The sequence below is a fragment of the Cibotium barometz genome, chromosome 21 (genome assembly GCF_041138505.1).
Source record: "Cibotium barometz isolate CiBa-2024 chromosome 21, ASM4113850v1, whole genome shotgun sequence".
NCBI lineage: Eukaryota > Viridiplantae > Streptophyta > Polypodiopsida > Cyatheales > Cibotiaceae > Cibotium > Cibotium barometz.
In genome coordinates this window covers 32828503-32842487 of record NC_141066.1, presented here as the reverse complement: position 1 = coordinate 32842487, position 13985 = coordinate 32828503, and the positions used below count along the sequence as shown (strand labels likewise).

The 13985-nt window shown below is 43.2% G+C and overlaps 1 protein-coding gene across 2 annotated transcripts in view; it reads left to right on the top strand.

Annotated features, from left to right (window-relative positions):
- The first annotated feature begins 1656 nt into the window (after positions 1-1656).
- The window catches only part of LOC147627096 (uncharacterized), a 32119-nt gene continuing 19790 nt past the window's right edge, over positions 1657-13985 (top strand). Inside the window, exons 1-13 of one of the 2 annotated variants that reach the window (XM_086815668.1) lie at positions 1657-1867; positions 2143-2295; positions 3575-3635; positions 3771-3878; positions 3977-4061; positions 4603-4660; positions 5045-5530; positions 5658-5711; positions 5787-5885; positions 5974-6084; positions 6181-6252; positions 6357-6473; positions 6637-6786. In XM_086815668.1, the coding sequence (XP_086671794.1) occupies positions 1763-1867; positions 2143-2295; positions 3575-3635; positions 3771-3878; positions 3977-4061; positions 4603-4660; positions 5045-5530; positions 5658-5711; positions 5787-5885; positions 5974-6084; positions 6181-6252; positions 6357-6473; positions 6637-6786 (1659 nt within the window). In that variant the 5' untranslated portion in view covers positions 1657-1762. The remainder of the gene's footprint in view (positions 1868-2142; positions 2296-3574; positions 3636-3770; positions 3879-3976; positions 4062-4602; positions 4661-5044; positions 5531-5657; positions 5712-5786; positions 5886-5973; positions 6085-6180; positions 6253-6356; positions 6474-6636; positions 6787-13985) is intronic. The other variant, XM_086815669.1, reaches the window with a different exon arrangement.

The following is a 13985-nucleotide window of genomic DNA, read 5'->3' as shown; positions in this document are numbered from 1 at the left end:
GAGAATAGGCTTCCAAGGAGAGATAATCCGGTTGCTCGAAGATTGTTTTAAAGGTTTGCCACATCAATTCTGTTTAGTGAGGCAAAGAGAAGTAAATTGTGTAGTTCCTGTTAACTTATGACAAATTTATGTGCAGGTCAGTGATGATGGTTTTGCATGGGGCTTTTGATGTACTTATTTTCGTCACTCTTTTTGACTTTTTTATGTGTCATATGATAGAGGATTTTATTGGCTTTGTATTGGTTTGTGGGTTGGACTCTACTTTTTGTGTTATTCTATCATGTACTCATAATGAGAGTGAGAAGGCAACTAATATGAGAGAGAGAGAGAGAGAGAGAGAGAGAGAGAGAGAGAGAGAGAGAGAGAGAGAGAGAGAGAGAGAGAGCTCACCCCAACAGACACCCTGTAGTAGATTACAGCCACAACACACCGAAATGAAAAAAAGAAGAGAGGAGGAGACCTGGAGAAGGAGCTCGCTGTAAACAAAATTTGAATTCTGGATGGATGCATGCAGGGAGGGCGGCTTTGCATATGCGAATCTACATGGAGACGGCGACGGTAGCTCTGTGAGCAAGTCGTTAATTTTGGCGTTACTAAGGTAAGGTGGCATTACAGGTGAGGGCCTAGGGGACGCTAAAAAACTCAACACGTGGCAAAACCAAAAGTCTTTTCCTTTTATATATTATAAGATAAGATGGTTGGGGTCCTATGTACTCACTTAAATAACCAAGTGATCATCAAGCAACAACAAGCCCCCTTTTTTCATGTTGGACCTAATTAAAATGGTTTCTACGTGATCCCTTCGTGGTTCCCATGTATCGTGACATAAGGGGACCTCTTGGCCATACTCAATAACCCCATACTGGAGAAACATGAGAGGTGTATCCTCTACTGGAGGATGATGTGCTCCACGTGCTTCATATTCTCGTGTATTCCATGATGAGAATCTCTTATACCAGTGCTTATATTCCATTTACTTCCCCATGATGATCATTGTATCAGCCTCTACTTTTAGAGAGCTTGTTATTTGTACTTGTTTTGTTTTTCTGTTCTATGATGAGACATACCATGGATATCATTGTATCACTTTGGTCTCAATTTCTTGGGAGAGGTGGGATCAAATTTGTGGCTTACTTAATAGTGAAATGTTATAAGTTTGGAGTGACAGCTGTAAAAAGTTGACTATTGTATATGTCTTGTGCAACTTATAAATATAAATATAATTATGTTTCAAAAAGGACCTAGAAGACGTTTAATTAACTTTCTTAAAAAATAAATAAATTGTGCAACTAATTCTTAGTTGACGAGAGGACTCCTCTCGCATGCCCTTTTACAAACATCATACCCAACACACATTCACGGACAACATTACAAGATAGCATCATTTGGAGTAGCCAGCAGAGTTTGAACCCATAACCGAGCATATCAACCAAACACCTTCAAACTGAGCTACCGCCTGATGATTTTTTATTTTTCATTCTCTCGCTCTCAATCCCTCTCTCAAAAAGTAAAGTACACATTATATATATATATATAATGTATATATATATTTTTCATTCTCTCGCTCTCAATCCCTCTCTCAAAAAGTAAAGTACACATTATATATATATATATATATATATATATATATATATATATATATTTTTTTTTTTTCCGCGTCTTCCTTTGCTATAGTGAGCCATATTATTATTATTTGCCCCCCGTTGCAAGGAGGAAGAGCAGCAGCAGGAGGAGGTTTAGCAGGAGAAGGTTTTGTGTGGCCATGAGCGGCCTTGCTCGCACTGGCCTGGAGCTCCAGGATCTCGTGGATGATGCTGATTACGCCGCTTCTCAGAGCATCACAAGCTCTCCAGCCTTCGGCATACAGGTAAGTTCTCCCTCTTTTGCGCTGCTTCAATCTGTTTCTGGTGACGATCCGCCACACGTCGATCTGCCATATCTTTGATGATAATTTCGTTGGTGATGACGACGACGACGATGGCGCGCACCCCCCCGCGCGCGCGCAGACCTACACGATAAAAAATAAGAGGCGGAGGTTTTTAATTTGGAAGCGATGGAAAATTAGTTGTGTAAGAGAGGTTCGCGTGTGTGTGCGCGCTTGTGCGTAGTTATGTCTCAAAGATGTTAATGGCATACATGCAGGGTCCAAAATCAAGAAAATCCGAGGGAGAATCTATGGATGATCAGGAGGTACTTTTCCTCAAAGATAATGTCGCAGTGCACCCCACACAGAATGCTCAACAGCGGATAAATGGACGACTCCGCGTTCTCAAGCAAGGTCCTTCAGTGTTCATGGTATAAAGCTTTTCATACGTTCTTGAATTGATGACTCTTAATTAGCAAGACTTATTTGCCTTATTATATTACCATAGAAATGGCATGTTAGCTCATGCATGATTAAAGTACTTATTTGATGACATGCCATTGAGTCAAATTTTTCGGTTGTTGTCGTGGTCTTGAGTCAATGGAAAGCAAACAATCAGCACTGCTTCCTTCTCGAAATGCGTGCGTAATTTATAGGGGGAATGGTTGTGGGGTTCTCCCTATGAACACTCCTCTATTCTTGACCTTGGTACCTAGAACCCCACGACTGTTCCCCTATTCATCATGCTCGTCGGTCGCTTGAGGGGAGATCAGAGATGTTCAATCAGGACAATTTGCTGCACGCAAATTGAGATCTCCTTCCTTGAGCCATCCTTATCAAATATTCTGCCCAGAAAATGAGGGTCATTCTGATGGAATCCCAGCTGTTGCACAGAGCAATGAGTAGTTTGCTGCGCAGCGATACATTTTCCTGATGGGAATGTACTCCCTTTGCCCATTCCTTCCCTCTTGACCTTGGTACAAAATTTGATGCATCTCTTTTTTCTCGATGTTACAAGAGCAATCGGTCTTTTTATTGATCTTGATTTGATGTGATTTACAGTTGAAATTATGATGTGAAATAATGTCTCCATAACCTTAGTGATTTGACTGTTTAGTGAGTAGTTTACCGTGCCAAGTCTATAATCTGCAAGGTACTTATGCTAAAACAACTAGAAGAATGATGGACTCGAGCATGAGAAAAAGACAGTTTATATCAAAAGGGAAAAAAGGGCCATAAATCTCAAACATCCAGGGTTGACCCCAAAAGGCTAGTGTCTTTCATGGTTCTGACACCTTGCATGCTCCTCTCATTTTGCCCTAGGTTATCCTCTCTCCTGCAGGTGATTCTCCCAACCCCCCTCCTTTTTCCAAAATCTTATGCATAGCATAAGTCATGAATTAATGACAAGTTATTTTGGTGAGCAGTTGGATCCCTTACTCTGACCCAACGAGTAAGCATCTACAAGTTTCAAGAATTTTAGTTGATCAGTTTTTTTCAATCCTGGTTTATGATGTTACTGTATCTGCAATGCGAAGATGTTTTTGGAGTAATAGCTGTCAATACTGGAGCTTATTTACATGGATCAAGTTTGTTGATGAAATTTGCATGACACAAGCTGGTAGAGAGTCTGTGATGTGGACTTGTTTACAAAAAGGGTTTTTTTGTGTGGATAATTTCTGACTTAAAAAAAAAATCATGGTTGTCCAGACATGGATACCATACGCTCAAAGAAGCAACCAGGGAGGAGTGCCTGATTCAGCTATGAACGGTATGGGGCAACAAGTCTGGGGTTTTAAGTTCTTGAAACCTAAGCCCAAAATTTAGAGTATTAGCTAGGTTGCAGCTTGTGTCTTTAATGACGGGTTATTTTTTTCTTCTGATACAAAGGGTGTATGTTATACAGACAGACTTTTGTACACTATTCGAGGCATTTCTCTTGCAGAAATAAGGTCCATTCGTAGGCATGCTCCACCTTTGGGATGGCAATACATAATCATTGTGCTCACAAGTGGTATGTGAAAAGATGTTTGTTTCTTTTGCTGTTATTCATTGGCAAGCGAATTTAAGTACAGAAGTTTAGTTGATGACAAGAATATCCATGTCCTTCAGGACTGGCGTTTCCTCCATTGTACTTTCATAATGGTGGCATCAAAGAGTTTCTGGGTACTCTGAAGGAACATGTGCACATTGTCAGGTAAGACTAGATTGCATTATGGCATTAAAGGGTCTCCAGGTGATTCAAAGGATCCTGTTTAGAATTTTGATTACATTGAGCTATCAGCATGTGTGCACATGTGCGTACCAGCCTTCTGAGCATGCATTGTGTGTCACTAGATACATGCATGGGCATGCGGAAGGACTTTGTTCCTTTTAACTAGCTTTAAAAAATGGCACTTCTATCTCTGTTAACACAATCACAGCAGCTTTACAGTCCGCTTCTCTTTCCCTTCTACCCCCAGAAAAGAAATAGTGCAAAGCTACTACTGAATCTCTTAATCCCTTTCCGTTTCATGCCAAAGTTCAAACACCTTTGTGACAATAAATAGTGCAAAGCTACTGCTGGATCACTCAATCCCTCTCCATTTCATGTTACATATCTTCGTGGCAAGTTCAAAATTACCTTGAAACTGGCTTCATGTTGTTTGCCCTTTTTTTTTCCCCCTGTGATGATTGTAGTCTTACTTATTGAGCACAATTTCATAGTTCTATCGTCCTTGTTCAAATTGTTATGGCAGGTCCGTGGATGATGCTAATTTGTTTTTGGTAAATGATATCAGCCAGGATCCACTGCAGGTAACTTTTTCTGAATTGTTATTTATCCTTTTGCAGCTGTCAAATATTTTAATGCTTATAAAGATCTTTACTACATTTTTATGAGGATCAACTGGTAGTTAATTCTTGCATAAGCTTAAACTGGCTAAGCTCTAACCTTGATAGCTATGACAGAATATAACGGGGTCAGCCTCCCCCCCCCCCCCCCAAAAAAAAAGGAAAAAAAAACCTCCTTGCTCTGGCAGCTTGCTATAACCTAGTGCAATGCACGTAGTTAGCAAAGTCAACATGGTGTGATATGCCAGTAACTCTCAATTGCCTATCTGGTTCTTGGTTTTGTTAATCAATTACAAGTGCTTACAGCTTGTTACCTTGTTATTTCAACACCCACTTTTATGTCTGCAGAGGAGTCTTACGTCCTTGGAATTAAGAGATGTCATCTCTACAGCTGTTCTGTCAAGCAAGCAGCAGCACTTTTCAGGAGCACCTCTGAGTGACCATCAAAAGTTAACCGAACCTGTGCAGTTGAAACCATCCAGTAAGCAAACAAGCACTTTTGATCAGTGTAATGAAGACGGCCTGAATAATGCAGACATCTCAGATCGACACCAGCAAAGGAGAGGCCGTGATCCAGCCCGTGATATTTCAATCCAAGTCCTTGAAAAGTTTTCGTTGGTCACAAAGTTTGCACGTGACACAACTGCACAACTGTTCGGTGAAAGTCGGCTTCTAGGGAGTGGTGATAGCTTGGAAGAACTGGATGGTTTGTATGGAGTTAAAAAGCAAGAAGACAGAAAGAGGTTTTTTAAAGAAGAAGCCATTTCTTTACCAGCGGAGCAGACTGATAATCTTCATGAGCGAGCTGCTCTAAACTCAACAGGCATCTCAGATGTATGTGCATGTTACTTTTTTATTTCTGAGACTTCTTATTAGGAAAAGCTTAACCTTAGTACTGTTAAAAGGGTCTTGGATACTTTTTGTTTAGGTGCTGAGTTCATTTTTCATTTGAAATTTACAGCAGATTGATACTACATGTACGGGTGTTCGTCTTTCCCCATTGAGCAATGAAGAGGTGTGGCAATTATTTATTGGTATCTGTAGCAGCATTCTTTTAAAACTTTTCTGATGCATTTGACTTGATTTGCAGTGGGCTACTTATTTTGATCACGAGGGACGCATATTGAAATCACAAGCGCTACGGAAACGAATTTTCTATGGTGGAATTGAGCGTGGTCTGCGATGCAAGGTTCCATGTCCTTATAACTTCCCTTTGCAGTAGTGTCGAGTGTTGCAGGTCCTTGATTTTACAGGGTGGTTGGTGTCCATTGTGACAGGCTTGGAAGTTTTTACTTGGACATTTTCCTTATGATTCGACCTATAAAGAACGGGAAGAGCTAATGGCCAGGAAACATAGAGAGTACACGATTCTAAAGGCTCAATGGCAGGTTTGAAGCTTTTAATTATAGATTACACTGGGCTTAAAGTGCCATGCTGCATTTTTTGTACAGTGGCACTTATTCTTGTATGCTTGGTTGGAATAGACAGTATCAGATGAGCAAGCAAGGCGTTTTACAAAGTTTCGAGAGCGTAAAAGTCGAATTGAGAAGGATGTGGTAGGCTTTTTTCTTTATATGAGTGCTTCTAAATTCATATCATTTACAACAGAAGGAAATAATGATTGGTTATGATTTTTAGTAAGAGGTTTTATTCTGTACAGGTACGCACAGACCGTGGCCTCCCGTTTTATGCGGGCGACGACAATCCAAATGTGACCATCCTTAGAGATATACTTATGACGTACTCATTCTATAACTTTGACTTGGGTTACTGTCAGGTAAAGTTTTGATTTCCGAATCCTTAGAGATATACTTATGACGCACTCATTCTTTAACTTTGACTTGGGTTACTGTCAGGTAAAGTTTTGATTTCCGAATCCTTATTTTACTTGTTTAAGAGTTTTATTTGCAAAAACTTTTTGACTGGTGCTCCCCTAACAGGGCATGAGTGATTTTCTCTCTCCAATTCTGTATGTTATGGAGGATGAATCAGAGTCATTTTGGTGCTTTGCTTCCTTGATGGAGCATTTGGCCCCAAATTTCCATCGTGATCAAAATGGAATGCATTCACAATTGCTTGCACTCTCCAAGGTTAGTCTTTTTGTATTTCCTTCACCTGCTGGACTCCTTGACAGGCTAAATGAAAATATAAGGCAATTTTTATAAAATTAAGTGGAGTAAGCTGTATTTATATATTTACAATAGTTTTGATATATGTACCACCCAGGGCCCTTGGGCCTTGGGCTTGAGGTAGACGAGTTTTTTTTATCAATTTCATTTCATATGTTACCAGATTTTGTAACACAACTTTGTAACTTTTTGTCTCATAGACCTTTATGGTCTTTTGAAGACGTTTAACTTTCTCTCTCTCCATCCATCCACATGGAGTATACAGCTCATGGAAGCATGCAAGATGGCAAATGGGCCGTTTACTGAGACAGTCAGGTCATCATTACGGAGAGGTGCTCCACATGATGGGGCGGGTTTTATGAGACCGTAGATGTGCCTCAAATGGACACATGGAATTGTAATGGGACTTTATCCGACCAAGGCGGCTTTGCCTAGACCTACACCACGAGAGAAACTGTCTTCTACACAAACTCGCTATCTGAAGTGTCAGGATATGTATGGGAGTGTGCTTATAGGGCCCAGACTTGCATCTTTTTTTTTTTTCTGCAGGGGGAGCCGTGCCGTCACCTTGCCCCCCCCCCGCCCCTAGGGGGGGTGGGGGGGTGGGGGGGTGGGGGGGGGGGTGGGGGTAGGCCTCGCTTCCATAGAGCTACTCACAGCTCACAGTGGTCAGACGGGATGAGGAGGCCTGGTTTATGTGGGTGTGCTTCGCCAGGCCTAGCTTTCAGATTTAGCATATTGCAGTGTGTTATTTCTTGCCCAAGACATCTGCCTTTGCACAGGACTTATTGCAGGATGGATAGTCTCGATATGTCCCTCTGTCTGTAGACATTACAAAGATCTCCAAACTGGGGAGAGATCCTCTTGTTAGGAGACTACATGAATGGTCAGGATGCAGGTGCATATGTATGATTACCATGCAGATCAGTCATGCTTTCAGAGATGGATCCTAGAGAGATGGGGCTACAACGGGCATCACAGGACACAGGACATATTACCTTATATGGCAGATGTTTTCTGGACGTAGGGGCTACACATGAGCCAACTTGCTTATATAATGGGATGTCCTGTTGGCCCACATTGGACAGCCTTATCTGCTTTCCACATGAAAGACTAAGGATTACTTCATGGTGCCTCTTGCTCTTATGCGACACATTAGGGACTTTCCCATCCCACCACCACCCATTGAGGCTGATCGCACATCTCTCGCTTTCATGCTCTCACTTGTTGTATTTCTAACCTTGACCTCGCGCCACCCATTTCAGCCCTCACATTACGTCTTTCTTCCATCATACGCGATTCAGCCCAAGCCACTTTTCCCACGCTGGTTGCTCTATCACTTAAGTCCCTCAGGGAACACAGCCACAAAACAGGTGGTATGATGATGAATGCAAGAGCACACGGCTTCACCTCCTATAGATCGGGTATGTGTGTAGATCTCATGTGCAGAGATCCTTTCGCCGCCTTACTTGCTGGAAGAAGTGTGCGTTTCTAGCCAAACACAAGACATAGTTTTACCAACTCTTCTTGAGTGTGGACAATTCGGATGCTTGTTGCATTCTTGAAGAAAAGAGATCACCCACGTCTGTCACCTCTAACATGGGAATTCTATGCACGCAATCTCTATGCTGCGCCGAATCAGGCCATAGTCATATACCACACATCTGCCCTGCATCTCCGGAGGTTTGACAGAAACTCAGTACGAAGGGCTTTGTGTGAATACATGCTCGTGTGTGTGTGTGTGTGTGTGTGTGGAGTGCGTGTGAGAGCATATCTTGATATAGAGTTCTACACCCACTATTGGGCACTGATGACGTTAGTGGGGATGTCATAGTATCTAGTCCATACTATGCATAATGGAGTTGATCGTTGTATAGTCTTGTGGGTTGACTATCATGAGTATAGAACATGCACGTTCCTAAAAGTTGAATTTGGGCATGCTCTTGGATTCATCTAGGTATATATATACGGTATACCACACATCCTACGCCCCACTTTTGCCACATATGCCACACATTCCACGCCCCACTTCCGCTTCAACTCTAACAATGTTACTAGAGTGCTACTAATGATCATCTTGATAGGCCTCATGATGGCCAAGATCTATGGAGCATTTTTTGTGACACACCTCGGACCTCACCCTAGGTACACGTGGCTAGCCTAGAGGAGTTAGGCAGCAGGCGCGGGAGCAATTGGGCAGTGCAGGTGCCATGTGGTAGTTGGCTACAACTGTCAGCTAGGTCCAACCAGTTGTAGACAATCTGTGAGGGAAAAAGGATTAAAAGACCATATGTACGAGAGATCAGAGAAAAACAACACAGCATGAAATATGTGAGTGAGTGTATATATAATGGTGAGTGAAGATATGTACAAGAGCCGTCTGATGTGAGGTAACTTTGAGTAGAAAGACGAGTGTAGAAGTAGAGATGATGTCAGAGCTGAAGCACGGTTGGTGACAAAGGCTCGCGTCGATGTGAGGCAAAGCACTCCAAGAGGTGGTCGGTGTCGAAGGCTCGCGTCGGTGGATGCAGAGGCACTCCGAGGTGGTAGTGGCAGCGGAAGATGAGGTGATGCAGGCCCTGGTGACAAGGGTGTCACGGTACCTGAGGTGGTAGATGAACAGCAGAGAGGGCTGCCGTCTCGAGTGGTGTAGTGGTGCAAGCTCTGGTGACAAGGATTCTGCAAGACTTGAAGGGTGCAGGCTTTGATGACAAGGGTGCTGCGTACCGGAAGGGTGCAGGCTTTGGTGACAAGGGTGCTGCGTACCTGAAGGGTGGTGAGGAGCAGAGGGGGCTGCCGTCCCGAGTGGTGCAAGCTCTGGTGACAAGGGTGCTGCGTACCCGAAGGGTGGTGAGGAGCAGAGGGGGCTGCCGTCCCGAGTGGTGCAAGCTCTGGTGACAAGGGTGCTATGTACCTGAAGGGTGCATGATGGTGAAGATAAGCAGAGAGTGGGCTGCTGTCCCGTTGGTGTGATGTAGCAGAGAGTGGGCTGCTGTCCCGATGGTGTGATGTAGCAGAGAGTGGGCTGCTGTCCCGATGGTGAGATGTAGCAGAGAGTGGGCTGCTGTCCTGATGGTGAGATCTGAGGAAAAACGCTGAAGTGCTCTATGTAGCAGAGAGGGCTGTTGTCCCATGAGCTGTGGTAAAATGCTGATGATATGCTGATGTAAGCGCTGATGGTATGCTGATGTAAACGCTGATGTAAGGGCTGAATGTAGCAGAGGGCTGCTGTCCCACGGTGTGGCCTGTAGCAGAGAGTGGGCTGCTATCCCGAGATGTGGCTGGATGATAAAACGCTGAGGTGCTGTCCTGTCAGGCGATGATGATGAAGCAATGTGATGTAGAGCCCAGCAGCAGCAGCAGCAGCAGCAGATGGTACCAGATATGTGCAATGAAGTGGTGCACTGTGGTGAATGATGAGGCAAAGCTATATATACTGTGTGGGACTGCTGGTCGGCCAGCCTAATGGCTGTCGGCCAGCAGCAAAGACACACAATCCCAAATAAAACCAAAAAACCCAGAAAAATCCCCCTTTCTGACCAGTATAAATGATGCATATATATACGTTCGTGGGATTTTCCATTTGCATTCCTCAGCGATCAAAGCCTATAAAGCATCTCTCTGCAGGACAGGCTGGTCAAGGAGATCTTAGGCAGTGGGTGGGCTGAGAATTGATGTCTTCATCCTCAGTCATCTTATATACTTGAAGTACAGTTGTCTTTTGTTCTTGAAGTACAGTTATAACAGTTCTTTCTTGTGCATAATACATATTAGTAAGTTTAGGACTCATGTGTGTTATGTGTGATTTTGCCACACGCTTCTTTCTGTCTCTGAAAATCCTAGCACAGAAGCATGAGTCTTCTATAGCTGGTTATCAGAGCCTAGTGAACGTGTAAATTTTTTTCTTTTTTGGCACCCGTGTACGTTGAGTGCGTGGATAGGGAGCTTCTAGGTTCCAGGAGTGCACAAGTCTAGGTTTGGGAAAAGTCAATATTTGGGTTCTTTTTGGTGTATAGGTGGTCATGATAAACCCTTCCTCGGTGCAAAGGGATGCAACCCTCGTCATAGTTCTTTATCTCTAGTTTTGGGCGACTTGTTATGGATCTTGCACAACATCCAAATTTACTTCAGGGTCTCAAAGCAAGCATGGAGGCCATATTTTACTGTCTGGTCCCGAGCGCCTAGTTTTTGGATTGGAGTCTATTGAGGCTTGCGCTTTTCAGCAAGGGCGTGATGATTTCAAGGATGAATTGGCGAAACTTTATGGAAGAGGGTTTTACACTCCTCCGGGGGCAAGTAAGGATGTAGGGGACGAGCTTCACTTCCGGTCGAGTAGTCATCATTCTACACTTGCACACAGTCGGCAAGAGAGATGCCATTCACGTCATCGATGCTCTCCTTTGCGGAGTCCCTCTCCACTAGATTTTTCGGACAATTCCCGCTTGCCTTCATCGGCTTGACGTTGGGGGACTACTGTTTTGCTGAGTTCTTCCTCGTGAGGAACTAACTGAGCTATTGAAGCTTTTGAATTCTTCTAAGTTCAATCTGGAAGATGGACGAAGAAGTTGCCACCAATTGGACCCATGAGATGGCTTCTACGTTGGCAGTGCTTGGCACCTTTATGTCTTGACCACCATCCTATGGAACATACTCCAAGTGATACATCCATTGATACACCGAAGCAAAGACTCAAGCTATCGTTAGTACAGGCTCCAAAAGATCTGTGCAGTGTGAAGACAACCACTAGTATATCCTCCCAATGTGAAGATGAATCCGGTGACATGTTCTCCTTTGGTACTTCCATGACATTAGACCTTGAAGATACTCCACCCAATGCAAAGGCAGGTGAGAAAAGTCCTCTTGTACAAGCCTCAAAATTGAAGCACCTACCATAGAGGCCAAAATTTCTCCACCTAGTGTAAACGACAACTATGAAGACTCTCTCCCTAAGAGACCTGGCCGGAAACTTCCTCTATCCGGCCTTATGGCATGATGCAAGGAAGCACCATGGGGGTGCGATCAACCCGATAAATGAAAAAAGTTGAGACGTGCACACATGCATCTCCTTCATGCTTATCCTCTGGTTTTGAAGAAGCCTCGACCTCAATTCTGCTAAGTCCAAGCTTGGGAACCCTCCTGCGTCTCAAGGGTCATAGCTAGATAAACTGCGTTCGAAAGATCACGGGGCAGATGTGCATGAACATGTGCATACAAGGATGGTTTCAAACCATCCATGAAATGCTCAACTTGCTCCAACCGTTGGACGGTCCTAGGGAGCATGAGCAGAAGCTTCTAGAAACATGCCAAGTAGTAGTTTACCTGTGCACCCAGTGTAAGGACTACATACTTGGAAACTATAGCAAGGTTAGTTAACTTGCATTAAATCAGAGCTAGATAAAACATAGTTGGATCCAAGATCAATAACCACTAAAGATTGTGGCTACTGGCATACCAGCACAAAGCTTGAAAGAAGAGCGTGATACCGAAAAACGAAGGTCCTTGGAAGAAGAGGCATTGGTCTTGAATAAAGAACGCTGGGCCTTGTACCAACCTAGAGATTCCCTTTCAGAACCACCCCCGCCAGATTGCCGTGAGTTAGCCAAGCCTCGATAGCTCGCTTTGGAATCCCATACTTGCTTGCATCTTATGCACAGGTCTATGCACCATACCACTCTATGTCTTACCTCCACACAAGTGGCACATGCATCCATACACACGAGAAGTCCCTAGCATAACTCAATATATGGAAAAACAACTCATGTTGTCTCTCAACATGTGTACAAAAACACCAACCTCTCAGTAGTTTTTGTCACTTACCAACTCTTTTGGCGAGAAACACTCTTACACCAGAACTAACCCTAGTTACCAAAAGGTTCTTGTTCTATGTTAAAGAGTTTTCTCCGGAAAAGATGCTTAAAGCAATCAATCTCTGAGCATGTTATGATAGGAAAAAATCCCAACACCGCTTTTGGTATGGCTAAGGCATAAGTGCCAATCATCTTTCCGCAAAAGATTAAAAGCTTTTTAAATACTAAAAAGAGAAGAGCTTTTATTATTAAAAAGATGCTTTTTGGGTTATAAGTGAGTTTTAAAGCGCTTTTCTTAAGTGCTTTTAGGCAAGAACTATAAATTCAGCTATTCTCTCATTGTTGAGACATGTAAAAAGACGAGAGCTCTCTAGCTCTAAGAACTTGTACTCGAGACTCCTCCAAGGGGTTTTATCTAATAACTTGGCCCAAGGCTATTTTGACCCCTAGTGTGGTCTTTCCCTCTCTGCTCTCTCACTTCAAATTTTCTCGAGGTTTTATGCGTGAATTTGTTGTTTTCTTGAAGATAAGCTAAGTACCCATGCCACAGTCCTTACGAAGGCCTGTTACAATAAACCTTGGCCTAAAAAGACTTGACTCCTCGAGTCACCCACCCAGCATTTTAGAGCAATCCAATCGGAGGATACAAATCCCTCTAGATTCTATAAGCTCATCAAAACGCAAATGCTAAGTAGCCCATCTCAAAAAAACTGGTTGTCTTAGCCAAACTAGCTTGACATATAACTATTTTTCACGCCCCCAAATTGGGTGTGAACTAGTAAGTGGATTCCCATAAAAGCTATCACATGTCAGCTAGTTATAGGAATCTCAACGTTGAACGGAGATTTCGTAGGACATGTCTCAAGGTTAGAGTTCTATTAGTTCTCAAGGTTGGCCATTCATGACACAACTGCCTGAATACTTGGAACTACATAAGACTCTTCTTATCCACAGAAGGATGTTAAAGGACAAATACACCTATCTTCTCCTCTCTCTGCCTCCTTTGTCACACATAACCTGTCTTGTATTAACAGAAATGCATCCTTGATGGCATTTGATGATAGCAATACTGCTGAACACTTTGCATCCATCCAACCTGTCTAGGATATCATCAATCCTAGGTATGGGAAACCTGTTCTTTATAGTAATCTTGTTGAGGGCTCTATAATCCAAGCACATGCACCGAGATCAATCCTTCTTCTGGACTAACAATACTGGAGAGCAAAAGGGTGAAGAACTAGGGCTATTTAATTTTTTTTCCAATAACTCATTTACTTGCTTCGTAATCTCCTCCTGTTGGGTGGTGAGGTGGCCGGTTTGGGGACAGAAAAAACTAGGAATGAGGTCGATCTG